General features: G+C 36.2%; 1 protein-coding gene across 3 annotated transcripts; it reads left to right on the top strand.

Moving 5' to 3' along the window:
- Nucleotides 1-727: 727 nt before the first annotated feature.
- LOC114257150 (uncharacterized) lies at nt 728-15,246 on the top strand. Of its 3 annotated transcripts, none has more exons than XM_082922547.1 (5): nt 728-888; nt 1,264-1,440; nt 10,444-10,527; nt 11,829-13,178; nt 14,863-15,246. In XM_082922547.1, the coding sequence occupies exons 1-5, from the start codon at nt 874-876 to the stop codon at nt 14,896-14,898; spliced, it is 1,662 nt and encodes a 553-aa protein (XP_082778673.1). In that variant the 5' UTR covers nt 728-873; the 3' UTR covers nt 14,899-15,246. The 3 variants fall into 3 exon arrangements, with proteins under 3 accessions (XP_082778673.1, XP_028052720.2, XP_082778674.1); XM_082922548.1 differs by having other exon boundaries at nt 746-888; nt 1,264-1,404; XM_028196919.2 differs by lacking the exon at nt 10,444-10,527 and having other exon boundaries at nt 745-888.
- The last annotated feature ends 1,021 nt before the right edge of the window (nt 15,247-16,267 follow it).

The raw sequence follows: 16,267 nt of genomic DNA, 5'->3' as shown, positions 1-16,267 counted from the left end.
GAGTTCTTATATCCACATTTGTTGAGTTGAGTGACTATAATTGAACAATAACATTAATAAAGCGAGCGTTCTATACTATTAACGTTAAAAGAAAATTTCATAAAAGGTTCTATTATTGACAAACATAAAATGTCAAAAATATTTATTATTTCAACATATTTTTGACATATTCTAAAACACTTTTCTATATTATATACATATTTTTCAATACTAATAATGGTACTAAAAATTGTTTTAAATATTTTCCTTTCATGAATTACCATCAATTTGAAATTATTTTTGGAACTTCACACTTAAATGTTATATTTCTTTAATTTTTTTTTAAAAAAAAAAACTACAAATCGATGATACATTTATAAAATATTTATAATTAATTACTAAAATTTATCACTGATTTACAATATATATTTGTTTTTGAAAATATGTAGTCGAGTGCAATCTTTTCATTGAGTAATGCAATAGATCTTAAAAATTTTATCAAATATCTTACATGTAGATCCCACAAACTTTTATGATCTCTAACATTTTTGTTTTCCATTTCCAAACCCCGAGTCATTTCCACGTGTAATTACACCACATATCCACGTCACCTCCCCAAAACCAGACCGGTGGGACCGCTCTCGAGACCCATATGAAAAAAACCGAACCGGTGGTGGTGTCACACTTCGTCATTACTACATTTTCCAAAGGACAAAATCGTAATAACAGTAACAGAACTTTCAGTTCATAACAGACAGCTGCGACAACGAAACAACCTTCCTCTTCTCGCCCAACCCCTGTCTCTTTCTATCTCTCCTCACTTTCTCTCTCTACCTTCACTTCGGTCCTAAACCCAGAAACCCAGTTCGATGCATTAAGGAAGAAGACCCAACAATGGACTCTGACGAGGTAACAATCTCCGACCACCACTCCTCCTCCGCCGCCAACCACCGTCATCAACTACCCAACTGTTTCTCCCCCTTTTAACCGTCATTTTTTGGGGCATTTTTTTTGAACTGGGGATCGATTTTGATCTTCTAATCTCTCTATCCTCGCTTTTTTCTGGGTTTTTTTAGAGTGTTTGGTTGGGTTTTTTATTTGATTTTTGGTCCTAACTGATTCTCCCCCTTTAACTGTCATCGATTTTGATCTTTTATTCTAAATTTTTGTTTTTGGGGTTTTTTCTAGGATTAAATTTGGTTTTTTTGATGTGATTTTAAGTGGGTTTGATTTTGATTTTCAAAATTTTAATTTTTTTGAAATTTGTTTTTTTGGATTGTGCAGAGATTGACTGATTTGAAGAAGGCATATGCAGATATAATACTGAATACAGCGAAGGAATCGGCGGCTCGGATTTTGGTTTCGGAGCGAAAAGCTCTTAGGTTTCAACACGAGCTCAATGTCACCAAAGAGCAGGCGCTTCAGGTGCTACTTCGTCTCAAACTAATGGTGGATTCTAAGGTGAAACTGTCTTGTCTCAAATGGGTTTTTGATTTTTTTGAATTGGGTTGATTAATGTGATTAGTGAGTGTATATGTTTTGTTTTTTGTGTTTTAATGTGGTTTTTTTTTTTTTGGTAATCTAGGTCTGCTTTGAAGTGCTGTTTGGTGATAATAAAAAGCTTGCTTTGATCTTGAATTGATTTGGTTGGGAGGTTTCAGAGTGTGGATTTTGTGCAAACCTTTTAAGAGTTCCCTAATCCATTCATCATTTATGTGTTTTTTTTGGGGACCATGTTCATTGTTTTTTACAAGTTGAATTCCTGTGCTTTTTTCTGTAAAAGAGTTGAGAGACAATGCACTCGTGCCCTTTTCTCTTTTTTTTTTTTTTTTTTTTTCGTAGTACATATTTTTAACAAGTTAGAATCACAATGATTCACAATTCTGTTTCTTATATGTCCACTTTGGTGTGTGTGATTGCTTTTCTACTTAAAAATTCATGTCGAATTTTATTTTGAAAAGGTGATGCATTTAAGAAATTCTTTGTTGTTGTTGCTATTGGTGTTGGTGTTGTTTTTGTTTGCTTGTTTTTTTTGGTGGCAAATGTTACTACAATTTTTTTAACAAGCTAATTGAAGTTTTTTTATTTCCTGTTTTTTTTGGGGTTCTTGTAGTTCGTGATTGGATATTCTATACATATTTGACAGAGAATATGGTTACTTTCTTTTTGTCCGGTTGTCTATCCTTTTCAGGATCTAACAAGAAAATATCATTCATTTGGAAGTTTAGTGACAGACATTCATTAAATTCATGTGCATGCTTTTCTCTATAAGCATTTATTCATGGTTCTTTCTCTCTCAAACACTCATGCGCAGCGCGTGCTCACACGTTAGGGAGGATATATTTTCTCAATGGACCCCAAAAAGGACATATTTCAAAGAAATAATACAGAACAAAAATATATATATACACATGTTATAATGGCCAAAATGTAACAATAAGTAACGGCCAAGACAACTAGACAAAAAGAAAATAACTGTATTTTAAACTTGGATTTGTTGTCAGATACGTATAGGATTTTCACTTACATAATGAGGAAAACTTAGAAATAGAAAGTAATTCTTTTCTACTGAACCCTAGTAAGGGAAGAGCACCTGCTTCTCATACTATAGTAGTCTTAGTGGGGCACACTACTCTAGAAAAGGCGGAGTTTGTGCTTCCTATATTTACTACAGTTTTGGTTATCTAGAGTCATGCCAATTCATGTCCATTATATTTGAGTTACTATACTATTATAGGCTTTGAGCTTATCTATTTAATATTTATATTAAAATAGTATTTGTGAAAAAAAAGTACTTCTCTTGGTTTGGGTTACAAAAATAAAAGCACTATAAAACTTCTGAATTGGATGCAAACAATATCAGAAAAATGTACTTTTATGTCGAAGAATTTTATATGGGGACAGTTTTCAAAGTTTTAGGTGTTATCTAAACTTGATGATAAGTAACATCAAGGACGCTTTTTCCATTTTTGTAAAATCTCTGTAGTTTATGAGCTAAACTATTTTGATACATGCATAATAAAGTCTCAATAGATATCATTTGGGTATGAGGGTAAAGACATGGTTGAAGAAAATGGTTATAAAACACTTATGTTGTGTTTGGATCAAGAATTTGAGGAGGGATATGCAGAGGGAAAGGAAAAGGGAAGGGGGGAAGTGAACAAATTAAGAAAACTTTCCCTTCAGACAAATCCTTTCCCAAATCCTTGATTCAGAAAATTAGCTTCTGTTTCATTCACTTTTTCCTTTCCCTCCACAAATTGCTTAAAAAATCCTTGATCCAAACACAACCTTAAAATAGATAACTCAGGATTAGTGCAGACCTAAGTCACCTAAAATGCCTAGGAGGCCTACTGAATCATGCTCCGATTTGCGGATTATGATGTAAAACCGGTCAAATTCACAAACTCTTATGGTCAGATTCACAGGCTTACAAACAGGTTCTCTTATGACCATTCACTAACTGCCACGCGTAAGGCTCACCATAAGTAATTCATGCTAAAACACTCTTTCGTTTGTGGAGGGAATGGAAAGCTTCGCAGCTGCCAAGATTTGGACGTGTGAAGGTGAATGAAAGAAAAAGAAGCTTATTGTTAGGGTGATGGATTTTTATTTATTTATTTACAGTGTTCATTGTTTCTACAAGTTGAATGTCCGTTTTTTTATTATTATTATTTTTTTCCTGTAAAAGAGGCGATATACAATGCACTTGTGCTCTTTTCTTTTCTTTTTGTTCTTTTTTTCTTTCGCTCCCTATTAATCAATTTAGAATCACAATGAATCAGAATTCTGTTTCTTATATGTCCAATTTGGTGTGTGTGATTGCTTTTTTACTTAAAAAATCATGTCAAATTTTATTTTGAAAAGGTGATGAATTTAAGAAATTCTTTGTTGTTGGTGTTTTTGTTTGTTTTTTTTTTGGGGGGGGGCAAATGTTACCACAAATTTTTTAACGAGTTAATTGAATTTCTTTGGTTTCTTCTTTTTTTGGGGGTCTTCAAGTTCGTCGATGTCAAGAATGTTATCGGAGCTTATAGTGGCTTTCTGTTTTATATGTTTTCCTCATTAAGTGGATATTTTGTACGTAATATGACAGAGGATCCAGGTTTAAAAGATGATTGCTTTCTTTTTGTTGGGTTGTCTCGACTGTCACTTATCCTTATGTTCTGGTCGTTGTAACATGTTTTGCTCGTATTATTTTTTCATTTTTTGTCTTATCCCTTTGGGTGTGACCTTTTCAGGATCTAACAAGAAATTATCATTAATTTGGACGTTTAATGACAGACATTCATTAAATTCATATGCACACTTTTTCTCTAAGCATTTATTCATTGAATCTCTCTCTCTCTCAAACACTCATGCACAGTGCATGCACACACATGAGGAAAGAAATATTTTCTTGATGGATCCTCAAAAGAACACATTTCAAAGAAATAATACAGGCAACGAAAAAAACTTTATAACCAAAATGTAACGATAAATAACAACAAAGACAAGTAGACAAAAAGAAATTAGTTGTATTTTATACTTGGATTCACTGTCAAATACGTATAGAATTTCCACTTACATAATGTGGAAAACCTAGAAATAGAAATTCATCCATTTCTACTGAAACCTAGAGAGGAAGAGCAACCGCTTCTCTTACTATACTAGTCTCAGTAGGGCTCTAGAAGCCTCAGACTTGTTTAGAGTTTGTGCTTGCCATATTTACTATAGTTATGGTTATCTAGAGTCATGCTAATTCATGTGCATAATTGTTAGAATTTCCCATCTTTACCTTCACCTACTCCACTACACACTCCACTTCACCTACCTCTACTCCACTACACACTCCACTTCACCTAACCCACTATCACCTCCACTACACCTACTACCACATTACCTTCACCTACTCCACTACACACTCCACTTCACCTACCTCTACTCCACTACACACTCCACTTCACCTAACCCACTATCACCTCCACTACACCTACTACCACATTTTCTTCTATATATAGATTGTATAGGAATTGTAATTAATAAATCTTGTAATCTATCAATCAAGACATCAATCAATAATACATAAATTCCTTCATGGTATAGGTGAAGTGGAGTGTGTAGTGGAGTAGAGGTAGGTGAAGTGGAGTGTGTAGTGGAGTAGGTGAAGGTAAAGATGGGAAATTCTAACAGCCCCCCGCAAACTCAAGGAGGAGAGAAACTAACCAACTTGAGTTTGGAGAGAGTAACAAAACAAGAAAATACATAAAAATAAAAAAGGATAGGAGACACTGTATGGTCGTGTCAGACCGTTGGTGAAGACACTGTATGGGGTGTCATAACGTTGTAGAGGACACTGTATGGCGGTGTCAGACCGCTGTAGAAGACAGTTTATGGGGTCATGTCAGACCGTTGTAGAAGACAGTTTATGGGGTCATGTTGGACCGTTGTAGAAAAACAGTTTATGGGGTCATGTCGGACCGTTTGTAGAAGACAGTTTATGGGGTCATGTCGGACCGTTGTAGAAGACAGTTTATGGGGTCATGTCGGACCGTTGTAGAAGACAATGTTGTGACAGTTTACGGAGTCTTGCTGGACCCTTGTAGAAACTAACCGGAATCAATGTCGGGACAGTTTACAGAGTCTTGTCGGACCCTTGTAGAAACTAACCGGAATCTATGTCGGGACAGTTTACAGAGTCTTGTCGGACCCTTGTAGAAACTAACCGGAATCTATGTCGGGACAGTTTACAGAGTCTTGTCGGACCCATAAAGGAGCTAACCGGAATCAATGTCGGGACAGTTTACAGAGTCTTGTCGGACACTTTGTAAAAACTAACCGGAATCAATGTCGGGACAGTTTACAGAGTCTTGTCGGACTCTTAAAAAGTTGCACCCTCAAAAGGTGTGCCCAATTTTGTCAAAAGGCGTGCCATCAAAAGGCGTGCCCAATTCATCAAAAGGCGTGCCATCAAAAGGCGTGCCATCAAAAGGCGTGTCCACTTTGTCAAAAGATGTGCCATGAAAAGGCGTGCCAGTTTGTCGGGCGGCAAGAGGCGCGCGATACGCGTGGCTGCCTCGGCTATTTAACCAAGACGAAGGCTGAGGCTGAGGCATACCATTCTGAAACCTCTGAAACCAACCCTTCGCTGAAAAAACTCTGCCTCTGCGGAGAGAGAAACTGTGGAACACTTTGTTGCCATTCTGTCACCAACCCTTCCGAACATTACCAGTCTGAAATTGCTATTTCGCTGAAACACTTAGCAACCCAAAAACATGGCCTCTTCTTCCCGTCCAGCTACCCAGAACCTGCTCACGCTCTTTCCAGAACTGAACGAGCCCACAAGAGAAATAACTGGTGCGGTGGCCAGTGAACCTCAACCAAACACCTCTGGTTTTGCTCCATTGAACTTTCCGATGCGGTCGGTGGAGCAAAAAATGGCGGTGCAAACTGATATTGAGGCTAATCAGTATACTCTGAAGTCATGCGTGGAAACCATGACGGCGGTCACAAATTTGTCGAACCGGCTGCAGAGTAAGACAAATGAGGTGCAGCATTTAAATTCCCAGCTGGCTCTGCTCCAACGCATGTATAAGGATGCGCGAGCAGAGATAAGTGTGCTGAAAGCAGAAAATAAGGAGCTGAAGCGGAAGGCCACTGTGATGTTCCGATTTGGAGGTCCGCCGTATGCTGCAGTGGAGGAGTATGGAGGAGTGAACGTGCTCGGCGGCGTAGGAAACACGGAGGCAGCACCGTCAAGGGCCGCCCAGGACGGAGGAAAGAAGAAGAGATCTGCAGCAGAGTAGAGAAGAAAAATCCCACTGTGGGTGTTGGGTGTGTTATGGTGGTTTTTTTTTTTTTTTTTTTTCTCGTGTAAAATTATGATCGGGGTTGATCCTGACATGAATAAAATAAGTGTGTTTGGCAAACTCGAATGGTAGGTGTGGTAAGGCAGAAAAATCAACTGGAATGAATTTTTTTTTTTTTTTTTTTTTTTGTGAAAATAATAATAATAATAATAATAATAATAATAATATTAATATGGAAATCATGGAGTGGGCGGTGGTACAAAAATATTGTGTAGAAAAAGAGGGAGATGGTGGAAAAGAGAGGCCACTCATGTTATTAAAATAAATTAAGGAATTAAAAAAAGTGATATTGGTTTTGTTTTCAAAAAGATGGATTAAAATAAATATAAAAAAAGAAAAAGAAAGTGGAGACCATGATGAAAGGTGGGAACAAGTGTGCTGGTGCTGTGTTGTAATGGTCAGAAAGAGAGATAAGAAAATAAAATAAAATAAATTTCAAGGTGCTGTGTTGTAATGGCATTGAAATATCCACCATCATAAAGAGTATCAGTGGTGCTGCATATGTTTATGAGCATTATTTGAGGCCTTTCTTTCTTAACCCACAGCAGACTGTTAACGTCTAGTATGTCCCAAGGAAGAAGGACATCTTCAGTAAGCCAGATGACATTCTAACTGCTGCTGAGAAGTACATAGAAGAACATGGCCCGGAAGCATTTGAGAAGCTTGTTAGCAAGGATAGGGAAACCAAGTTCAGGAGTAGCAATTACACGTATTTTGATGAGGACCACAGCTATTGAGCCTTGTTTGGCTGAGGGAAACACCTTTTTTTCGCTGCTGTTAGGAGTATCTTTCCGGTGGAGAAGCTGCTATGGACTATTTGGGGAGAGTGATGTCGAAAGCCGGAGCCTTGGATCTCGCCACCGGCGTCGGCGGAAAGATCGAGAAAGACGATGTTCTCTCCGCTGTCCAGAAGTATGAGCAGTATCACGGCTACTATGATGCCGAGAGAGAATGAGATGTTATGAAGATATGATGAGGAGGTAGTATGTAGTAGACAATTCTAGCGGACTAGGTTGAGGTCCGGCGGGCGGCCAAGGCGAGGTTGCCGCCCGCCGGTGAAGCGAAAAAATATTAAATTCTTAACCTTGCTCTGATACCATGAAGGAATTTATGTATTATTGATTGATGTCTTGATTGATAGATTACAAGATTTATTAATTACAATTCCTATACAATCTATATATAGAAGAAAATGTGGTAGTAGGTGTAGTGGAGGTGATAGTGGGTTAGGTGAAGTGGAGTGTGTAGTGGAGTAGAGGTAGGTGAAGTGGAGTGTGTAGTGGAGTAGGTGAAGGTAATGTGGTAGTAGGTGTAGTGGAGGTGATAGTGGGTTAGGTGAAGTGGAGTGTGTAGTGGAGTAGAGGTAGGTGAAGTGGAGTGTGTAGTGGAGTAGGTGAAGGTAAAGATGGGAAATTCTAACAATAATGTTTTAGTTACTCTACTCTTATAGACTTTGAGCTGATCTATTTCTGACAGTATTTGGGTGGAAAAAAATACTTGTCTTGGTTCGGGGTACAAAAATAAAAGCAATATAAAACTTTTGAAATGGATACAAACAATATCAGGAAAATGTACTTTTATTTGGAAGAAATTTATAAGGCTTCAATCTTCAAAGTTTTAGGTGTTATCTAAAGTTGATAAGTAACATCAAGGATTCCTTTTCCCTTTTTGTAAAATCTGTCTAGTTTATAAGCTAAACTATCATGATATATGCATAATAAAGTCTCAATAGATGTCATTTGGGTTGTGAAAGTGGAAAACAGGGTTCAAGGTTATAAAATACTTTAAGTTATGTTTGGATCAAGGAATTGAGGATGGATTTGTGGAGGAAAAAGAATTTTCTTGAACTTTGTTCACAAATCAAAAGGGAAAGTGAACAAAGTTCTAGAAATGTTTCTTTTACCTCTGCAAATCCTTTCTCCTCCGCAATTCCTTTCTCAAATCCTTGATCTAAAGCACAGACTTATGTTGTTTCTGAATCAAGGATTTGAAGGGGGAACTGTAGAGGGAAACGGAAAGGAAAAGGGCAAAGAAATGGGAAGGGAGAAGTGAAAAAAATTAGCTTCTTTTTTATTCACTTTTTCCTTTCTCTCCACAAATTCCTTCTTAAATCCTTGATCCAACCAAACAAATCCTCAAGATACCTTAGGATTAGTGCAGACCTAAGTCACCTAAAATGCCTAGGTGGCCTACCAAATCATGCTCTAATTTGCGGATCGGTGGATTATGATGTAAAGTGGGTCAAATTCGCCGACTCTTATGATCAAATTCATGGACTTACGAACAGATTCTCTTATGACCAGTCACTAACCGCCACGTGTAAGGCTCACAGCAAGTAATTCATGCCATAACACTCACCCATGCTTGGAGGGAATGGAAAACTTCAATGCTGCCAAGATTTGAACGTGTGACGTTAAAAGAAAGAAAAGAAGCTGACCGCTAGGGTGATGTATCAGTACAATACAAGCTTTGTGCTATTTTTATTTATTTATTCTAACAATAACTTATACAAATTGTATTTCAATATTGATAATTCATCAAATTTATTAAAAATTAATGCAAAAAAATTATAAAACACCAATATATAACATATATATTTATATGTACATAGACACTCTAAAGGTCCTCCCGCTATGAGGATATTCTTGAAAAAGGCACTCTCACACTCTTGGGATTGGTGGTACTTTAATATCGTTGGAGAAGGAGATGGGGACCGTCAATTGGTTAACTTTTGAACAAATGGTCTTAAGAAGAAGAAGGTAAAAAGTTCGCCAATTTTTTAGGCCTTAGTGCAAGTATTGCTGAATTGTTCTATTGACTTGATAGAAGCAAAAGTAATTATAATTTACTTAGTTGTCTCCATAGTTTTAATAGGTTGACAATTATCCTTGATTATTGACTAGAGTTCCTTAAGCCCCTTCTTTGGTCCACATCTAGATTGACAGTCTTTTAAAGATTTGGTTGAACAAAGAAATAGCACACCTTTTTCAAATATATTGTTGCATTTAAGAATATGTTATATAACAAATTTCCCCATTCTTCTACGTCTATCATGGAAGATACTAATGGTTCTAAATACTAGCCGTTACATATTGTATCGACTGATACATATTGGTATTTTGGACCTCCGAAACCATTATTTATCGATATATCAGCCGATATGGACCAATATTTGACCATATCTCCGATACCGTTATTTAAAACTATATAGATCGTGCATGACTGCCATCAATTGAAATTTTTGGCACACTCAACACTTCCCCAACACACACTCACCTCATTCGCTCTTCTCTTCTTAGAGCCTCTCACTTATATCCCCACAAAATTCATTACATGGCTAATGCTAAACGACAAAAAACCCATGCAAGCAAATGATGGCTTTTTTGGCTTGACAAGACTAAAGCATGTGAATTGGTAAGTGTAGGCAAAGTAAACAAATGTTTCGGTTAACCCTACCCCATGGGTGACTGACCAACATAAAGCAACTGAGATATGAGAATGGAGCCAAAGTTTATATCACATTCTTGAAACCTATTTTTCTCTGAGTTGTTCTACTTTCTTTGTTTGAACTTCTGTTTAATAGCCATGATACTGACATACCGGGTGAAATTTACAGGCTAGTGAAGCAGGGGTGACCTACTTCAGTCAGCAGGAAAAGATTGAAGAGCTCAAAGCACAACTTCAGGAAGCTGAGGATTCAGTAAGAAACCTAGTTATCTCCATTTCCTGCCAAAATGATGCAATTATCTTTGAAGTCTTATTCACTAAATCTCCTTAAGCCCCTTTGTGGCTTCAACATGGAATAACAATCTTCATATGAAGAAGAAAAAAATTGGTTGACAAATGCTCCGTTTGAAAACATATTTTGACGTTTGGAATGACAAAAAATAAAAGCAAATGGAAAACATTTTGTGGTCAACAGAAAACATACCCTATTTGGGTGGAAAACGTTTTCCACATTTAAAAAAGTGGAAAATGTTTTACCGGACTAAAATCTTACCAATGCCACCACACTACCACCACCGCCACCACCACTGTTTGATTTCGATTTAGGCCAAACGCTTATCTTGAATCATCTGGAATCACCTAGTCTTTAAAATTCAATTCAGATATGCATAGTGTGGAAATAATTAATGTGTAGCTGCTTAATGCAGATAATTAATTTTATGGAACCTCTCATTCCATAATTAATTTTACAGCTTAAATAAAAATTGTATTTCAAAACAAAGAAACAGCCTTTGGAACACCACCAACCCACCAGTCACATCACCACCGCAGCAGCCGCCACCACTATCCTATCACCATCCACACCCTACAACCACCACTACCACTACCACTACCACATCCATTGGCATATTACTTTCAAGATTGCAACCAAACATAGGAAATCGTTTTCTACGGAACATATTTTCTGAAAAAATGTTTTCTGCCAAAAACAAACAGAGCAAAAGTAATAGCATATATTCTTCTAGAAATATATTGTTTCAATCAAGAAAGCATTGCTTAGAATTTGATTCACTATGCTAAATTACTAATGCAAAGATAACTGTGCCTCAACTTGCACCCTCGAGTTGTAGCTTAGAAAAAATGGTGCCCAAAGTAATATGTTTGTCTTGAAAGATACATATGATCATGCATAGAAGTGCCATGAATTGATGAAGTACTTGGCACACACTACTACTACTATAGAATTTGGCAATGTTTGTTTCTTTTCCCTTTTCTTTTTTATAGTTTCTTTTTTAAATTCACATCTCACTGCATGTTATTGGTCCACTTTGGTCATTTCTTGTATCATTCTCTTCTATGAAACTTTTAAGACTTCATCATATAATTTGAAGCACTTTACCTATTTTACATGGAGCAAATAAGTCAGTAAAATTTAAAAAGATTTTTACATTCTTTAAACCTATTTTAGTTTGCTTCTTGATTTACTTCCTTCGTTATAACTTTTGCTTAACAAATAACAACTATGGCACTTGACATACTGTTCAAAATTTATAGATGAGTGAAGCAAAGACAACATCAGTGAGTCAACAGAAAAAAATTGAAGAACTTGAAGCACAACTTCAAGAAGCTGAGGATATAGTAAAAGACCTCAGAGAAGAGTTGAGAGAAGTGCAGGCTGAACTGGAGAGGGTGAGAAAGAACAAGTTACATCATTTTGATGAATATGATACTGTTAATCGGAAACCAACATTACATGAGATCAAACTAAGTACTTCTCAGTCACTTGAATCTTTCGCAGCTTCTGACATGAAGAATTTAGCTTTCAATCAAAGAAATGAGGTCTATAAGTTCTACAATGTAAATGAGAATTGTATCGGGAATTGTTATGTTGGTAAACCCGATCTTCTTCCCTCTTCCTCAGAGGAGAACCGACTAAATACTTCTTCTCAGTCTGTTATGTTCCCTCCTACAGAATCACGACTTGAATCTTTCGCACCTTCTGACATGAAGAATTCAGTTCTCAATCAAAGAAATGATTTCCGTATGGGGAATTCCTATGTTAGTAAACCTGATCTTCCCTCTATAATACTGAGAAGCAAGGAAAGTGAGCCATATAGAAATCGACGCACTCAGAGAATTCGTGCATTCGAAGAGAAACTGATGGCCGGAGAATTGGCCTATTCTGACAAAATAGATGATGTAAATCATGAAACAGGTGGCAGAGAAGGTGAAGAAGGTGAAGAAGCCATAAGTAAAACAGAGGAGAAAATAAAGTCTTTTCGACAGAAAAGGAGAAGAGTTGCTAGATATAAGAAAACCAAAACCGCCTCAACTAAGCGTCTCTCTAATCTAGCCCCGAAAAAGGATCAAACTTCTGATATATCTTGTACAGTGGTGAATTCTGTCAATAATGATGCTCAATCTGGTGGAGACCCTTCTAGCATGGCCCAAAGATTTTCGGCAGATACAACAGACAAGGGCACACCATTGGGAGGTACGGAAGCTACTGAAAGTGATACGGAGTTTGTTAAAGGTGTTAGTGTTGAAAACACTACAAACAATGACAAGGCGTTGGAAAGTGGATCTGCAGGGGTTCCAAGTTGTGGAATGGATGTCGAGGAAGTTGATATGCCAGTGGTGAACTTGGAGACAAAACCATCTGGCTCGAGTAATGGGATTCTGAACCAACCTGTAACTCGTAGGGATAGGGTTATCAAGTACACATTCCAAAGGAAACGAAAAAAAGTATCTTTGAGCAGCTCTGACGTGAATGCCTCTCTTGAAAACAGCATTTTGAGGAAAAAGGAAGAAGAGAACCAAGATGGTCTGCTGGAGACGGAGAAGTCTAGTTCCATAACTGATTCAACTCGAGACAGTCGACGTGTAGCACAGGTTGCTCGTCAGGTTAGTGATATATATGTCTTTACTTGCTTGTCTGTTTGTCTACATATGTGAATAAGAGTAAGTCAAGTCCACAGATAAAATCACAATATCTGTGCACCTAGCACTGCTGATTTTGTCCATTTGCTGAATAACTAGATGAATTTGTTATCAAGTTTCAGTATGACTTTATGTCACCTACTCTGGGATAGGTTACTATTACGTACCCTTCCTATGAATCATGAACAATCCATTTTAGTCACCATATCCATGGCCTGTAAATTTTTTATTTTTATTTTTTATTTTTTGTTTTGGGGGTGGGGGGGGGGGGGGGGGGGGGGGGGGGGGGGCATGTAATGCATATGTGCTAAAGCCCATAACTGGGTTAACCTTGTTTAAGGCAGTTGCTCTTGACGTGGTTCTAATTTCAGAAAATCAAAATTTCTGGTTGCAAGATGGTCTAATTGAAGAGTTTCCCCACTAAGATGGTCCAAATTTGTTTGCCGATGCTTTGTGCTTTTCAAAATGAAAATTAGGGCTTTATGGTCCTGCATCTTCTACTATATATAATTGTTGAGAATGGATAATTCTTTAACAATTTCATGTGTGTATACAAATAAATATTCATTTGTTGCAATGTTTGGCAGTGCTTGTGTTTGTATTTTTCTGAAAATTGCTGTGTTCGCTTTTCCATATTGCATTGTTTTTATATAACCTGTTCGTATTCATATTTCTAGAACTTAGATAATTACTAATTATTCATTCTTTATGTGAAGCTATTCCATGTTGTGTTATATTCATATCATTTATTTAGTTATTTCTATTTGTGCTTCTTAGAATCTAGACATGAGAACCTGTAACTCTCACTATTACTATACATTTCACTCACCTTTTCCCATTCCTTTTGCAAATCCCTACCCAAATACATGATCCAAACACAACCTAAAGATACGAGGCACAACCCCATATGTAAGTATGTGTTCTTTAGAGTAATGCTCATTAGCCAACTTATCAGAAAAAAGAAATGCTTGTTAGCAATCTTAGTTGTGTTAAAAAGGTAAAAATTTGATATCCTAGTTGACAATTTATGTTAAGTTATTTAAATTTATTAATGTCCGTTTAGCTAATTCTTCATCCAAATAACTATCTTTCTCTCTCTCGCTTGTTTTCGGGATGTCCTAGGCTTTGATGTGTCATTACCTATGACTTGTAATGCATTTGAAAGCAGTGTCAGTTGTTGACAAATTCTGTTTAGTTATATAAATTTATTAATGAAATCTTAGAAGACAAATTAATGTCCTTTTAGCTAATTCTTTGCCCTGATATCCTTCTCGGAATGTCCTAGCCTTTGATGTGTCATTACCTATGACTTGTAATGGATTTGAAAGCAGTGTGGGTCCTTCTTTCAAATCATGTAATGCATAGAATAGAATAGGTGGGGATAGTCGATATCTGTACGTGTATAACAACTTTCTAGCGCTTGAATGAAAGATATCTACTGAGGTTTCTCTGGTCTAACCTCACCTTACTTGATAATGCTAAGGTAATGTCAAACCTTTTATGGAATGGGTAACCGTTTATGCGAGTAGCTTTTATTTTCATTTTGATGGGTTTATGCCCTTCAAGTTCATGATAAGGAAACTTTTATTTTTGGTACTTTCTTTTGTGGCTATCTTTTAATTTTCTTCCTCTATGTTCTATTGCACAGCTCGTATCTTTATCTGAGAAAAAATGGTGGCAGTAAATCTGGTTGTCCGTGCATCGAAATGGAAAGGGCTCTTAGTGGGAGGGGTAAACAAACGCGATGATGCTGTGAAGATGGCGTTTCACCAAAGAATCCTTTCAAACAGCCTGCTGCTTCATGAGAGAGTTGTTGATGAAGAACAGAGTGTGCATCCTTGAGTTACTATTTTATGGGCAAATTACTGAATAAATTATTACAATGGTTGTATCTCTTGTATGTTTTGCTTTTCATGGTAGTAGGTTATCAACTGTTTTTGTTTTTGTTGTTTTTGGTTATGTGGTGGTGGTGGTGGTGTCATCTTTGACTTGGCTGTTTGAAGTTATATATATAGCATTTTGCATGTTTTAAGTTTGGTTCTTTCCTTCTATTATGCTGGTAATTGATAGTGGATCATACCTTTCGATTAGGGCATATTTTATCGCTCTTTTGGTAATGTTTTGAAATTTGTGATTAGGGTAAAATGATCATGCAGGCGCTTAGATAGGGTGAATCATAGACCGGTTTTCGCCAAGTCTAAAGGTGGAGCTAAAACTTGGAAGTGTTTTCTCTGTTTTCATCTTATAATCATTGCTTGGACACTTTTTGGAACAGATGAGAGAACTCATTGGATCTTTCTGATATTATGATGTTTCAGTTTTGGATAGCTTCATTTTCATATGCACAGAAGTAGCTGCCATTGTTATAGACAAATTTGATCATTGTTTTGTTTTGTTTTGTTTTGTTTTTTGAGAGGGGCATACTGGCAATGGCAAGTCAGGCTAATTAAAAATTGTACAGTGTAGTGTTGAACAATGAACAGGTTGTTTAAAAGTCTTACTCTCCAAATATGTTAATTTTTAACGTTAGCGGTATGTTGGATCATGAATTCGCGTATGGATTTAAAAATTAAAAGAGAAAATATTAGCGAAATGTGAATAAAATATAAATTAAATATTATTTAAATTTTTTTATTTATTTACATTTTTATCTAAATTCATGATTTAAATCCAACTTAACAAAATGTTTCTTAGCTAATGGGATGAGAAGCATCCAATTTTTTGTCCTCACTAGAGAATTAAGTTTTAGAGACAATATAATGTTAAAAGAATCAGATTTTGGGACAAACTAGAGTGTTTTATTTATTTTTATTTTTTTTATTTGAACACTAGATTGTAATTGAAAAATAAGATTAATGGTAAAGAAAAATAAGAAATATATCTAATTAGATGTTAACATGTTTGATATCATTTTAAAATGACCAATTGTTAAAAAATACTTTCTTTAGTATAGTTGTCAAAAGTTATTTTTTAACTTTTTGTTCTTCATTTTCTTTGTGTTTAATAATTTTTTTCATGTTCTAGTTGTCTTTTTTTTTTTAACTCTTCATTCT

This window comes from Camellia sinensis, chromosome 4 (assembly GCF_055761805.1).
Source record: "Camellia sinensis isolate YWXY chromosome 4, ASM5576180v1, whole genome shotgun sequence".
NCBI classification, from domain to species: Eukaryota; Viridiplantae; Streptophyta; class Magnoliopsida; order Ericales; family Theaceae; genus Camellia; species Camellia sinensis.
This window is presented reverse-complemented; position numbering and strand designations above follow the sequence as displayed.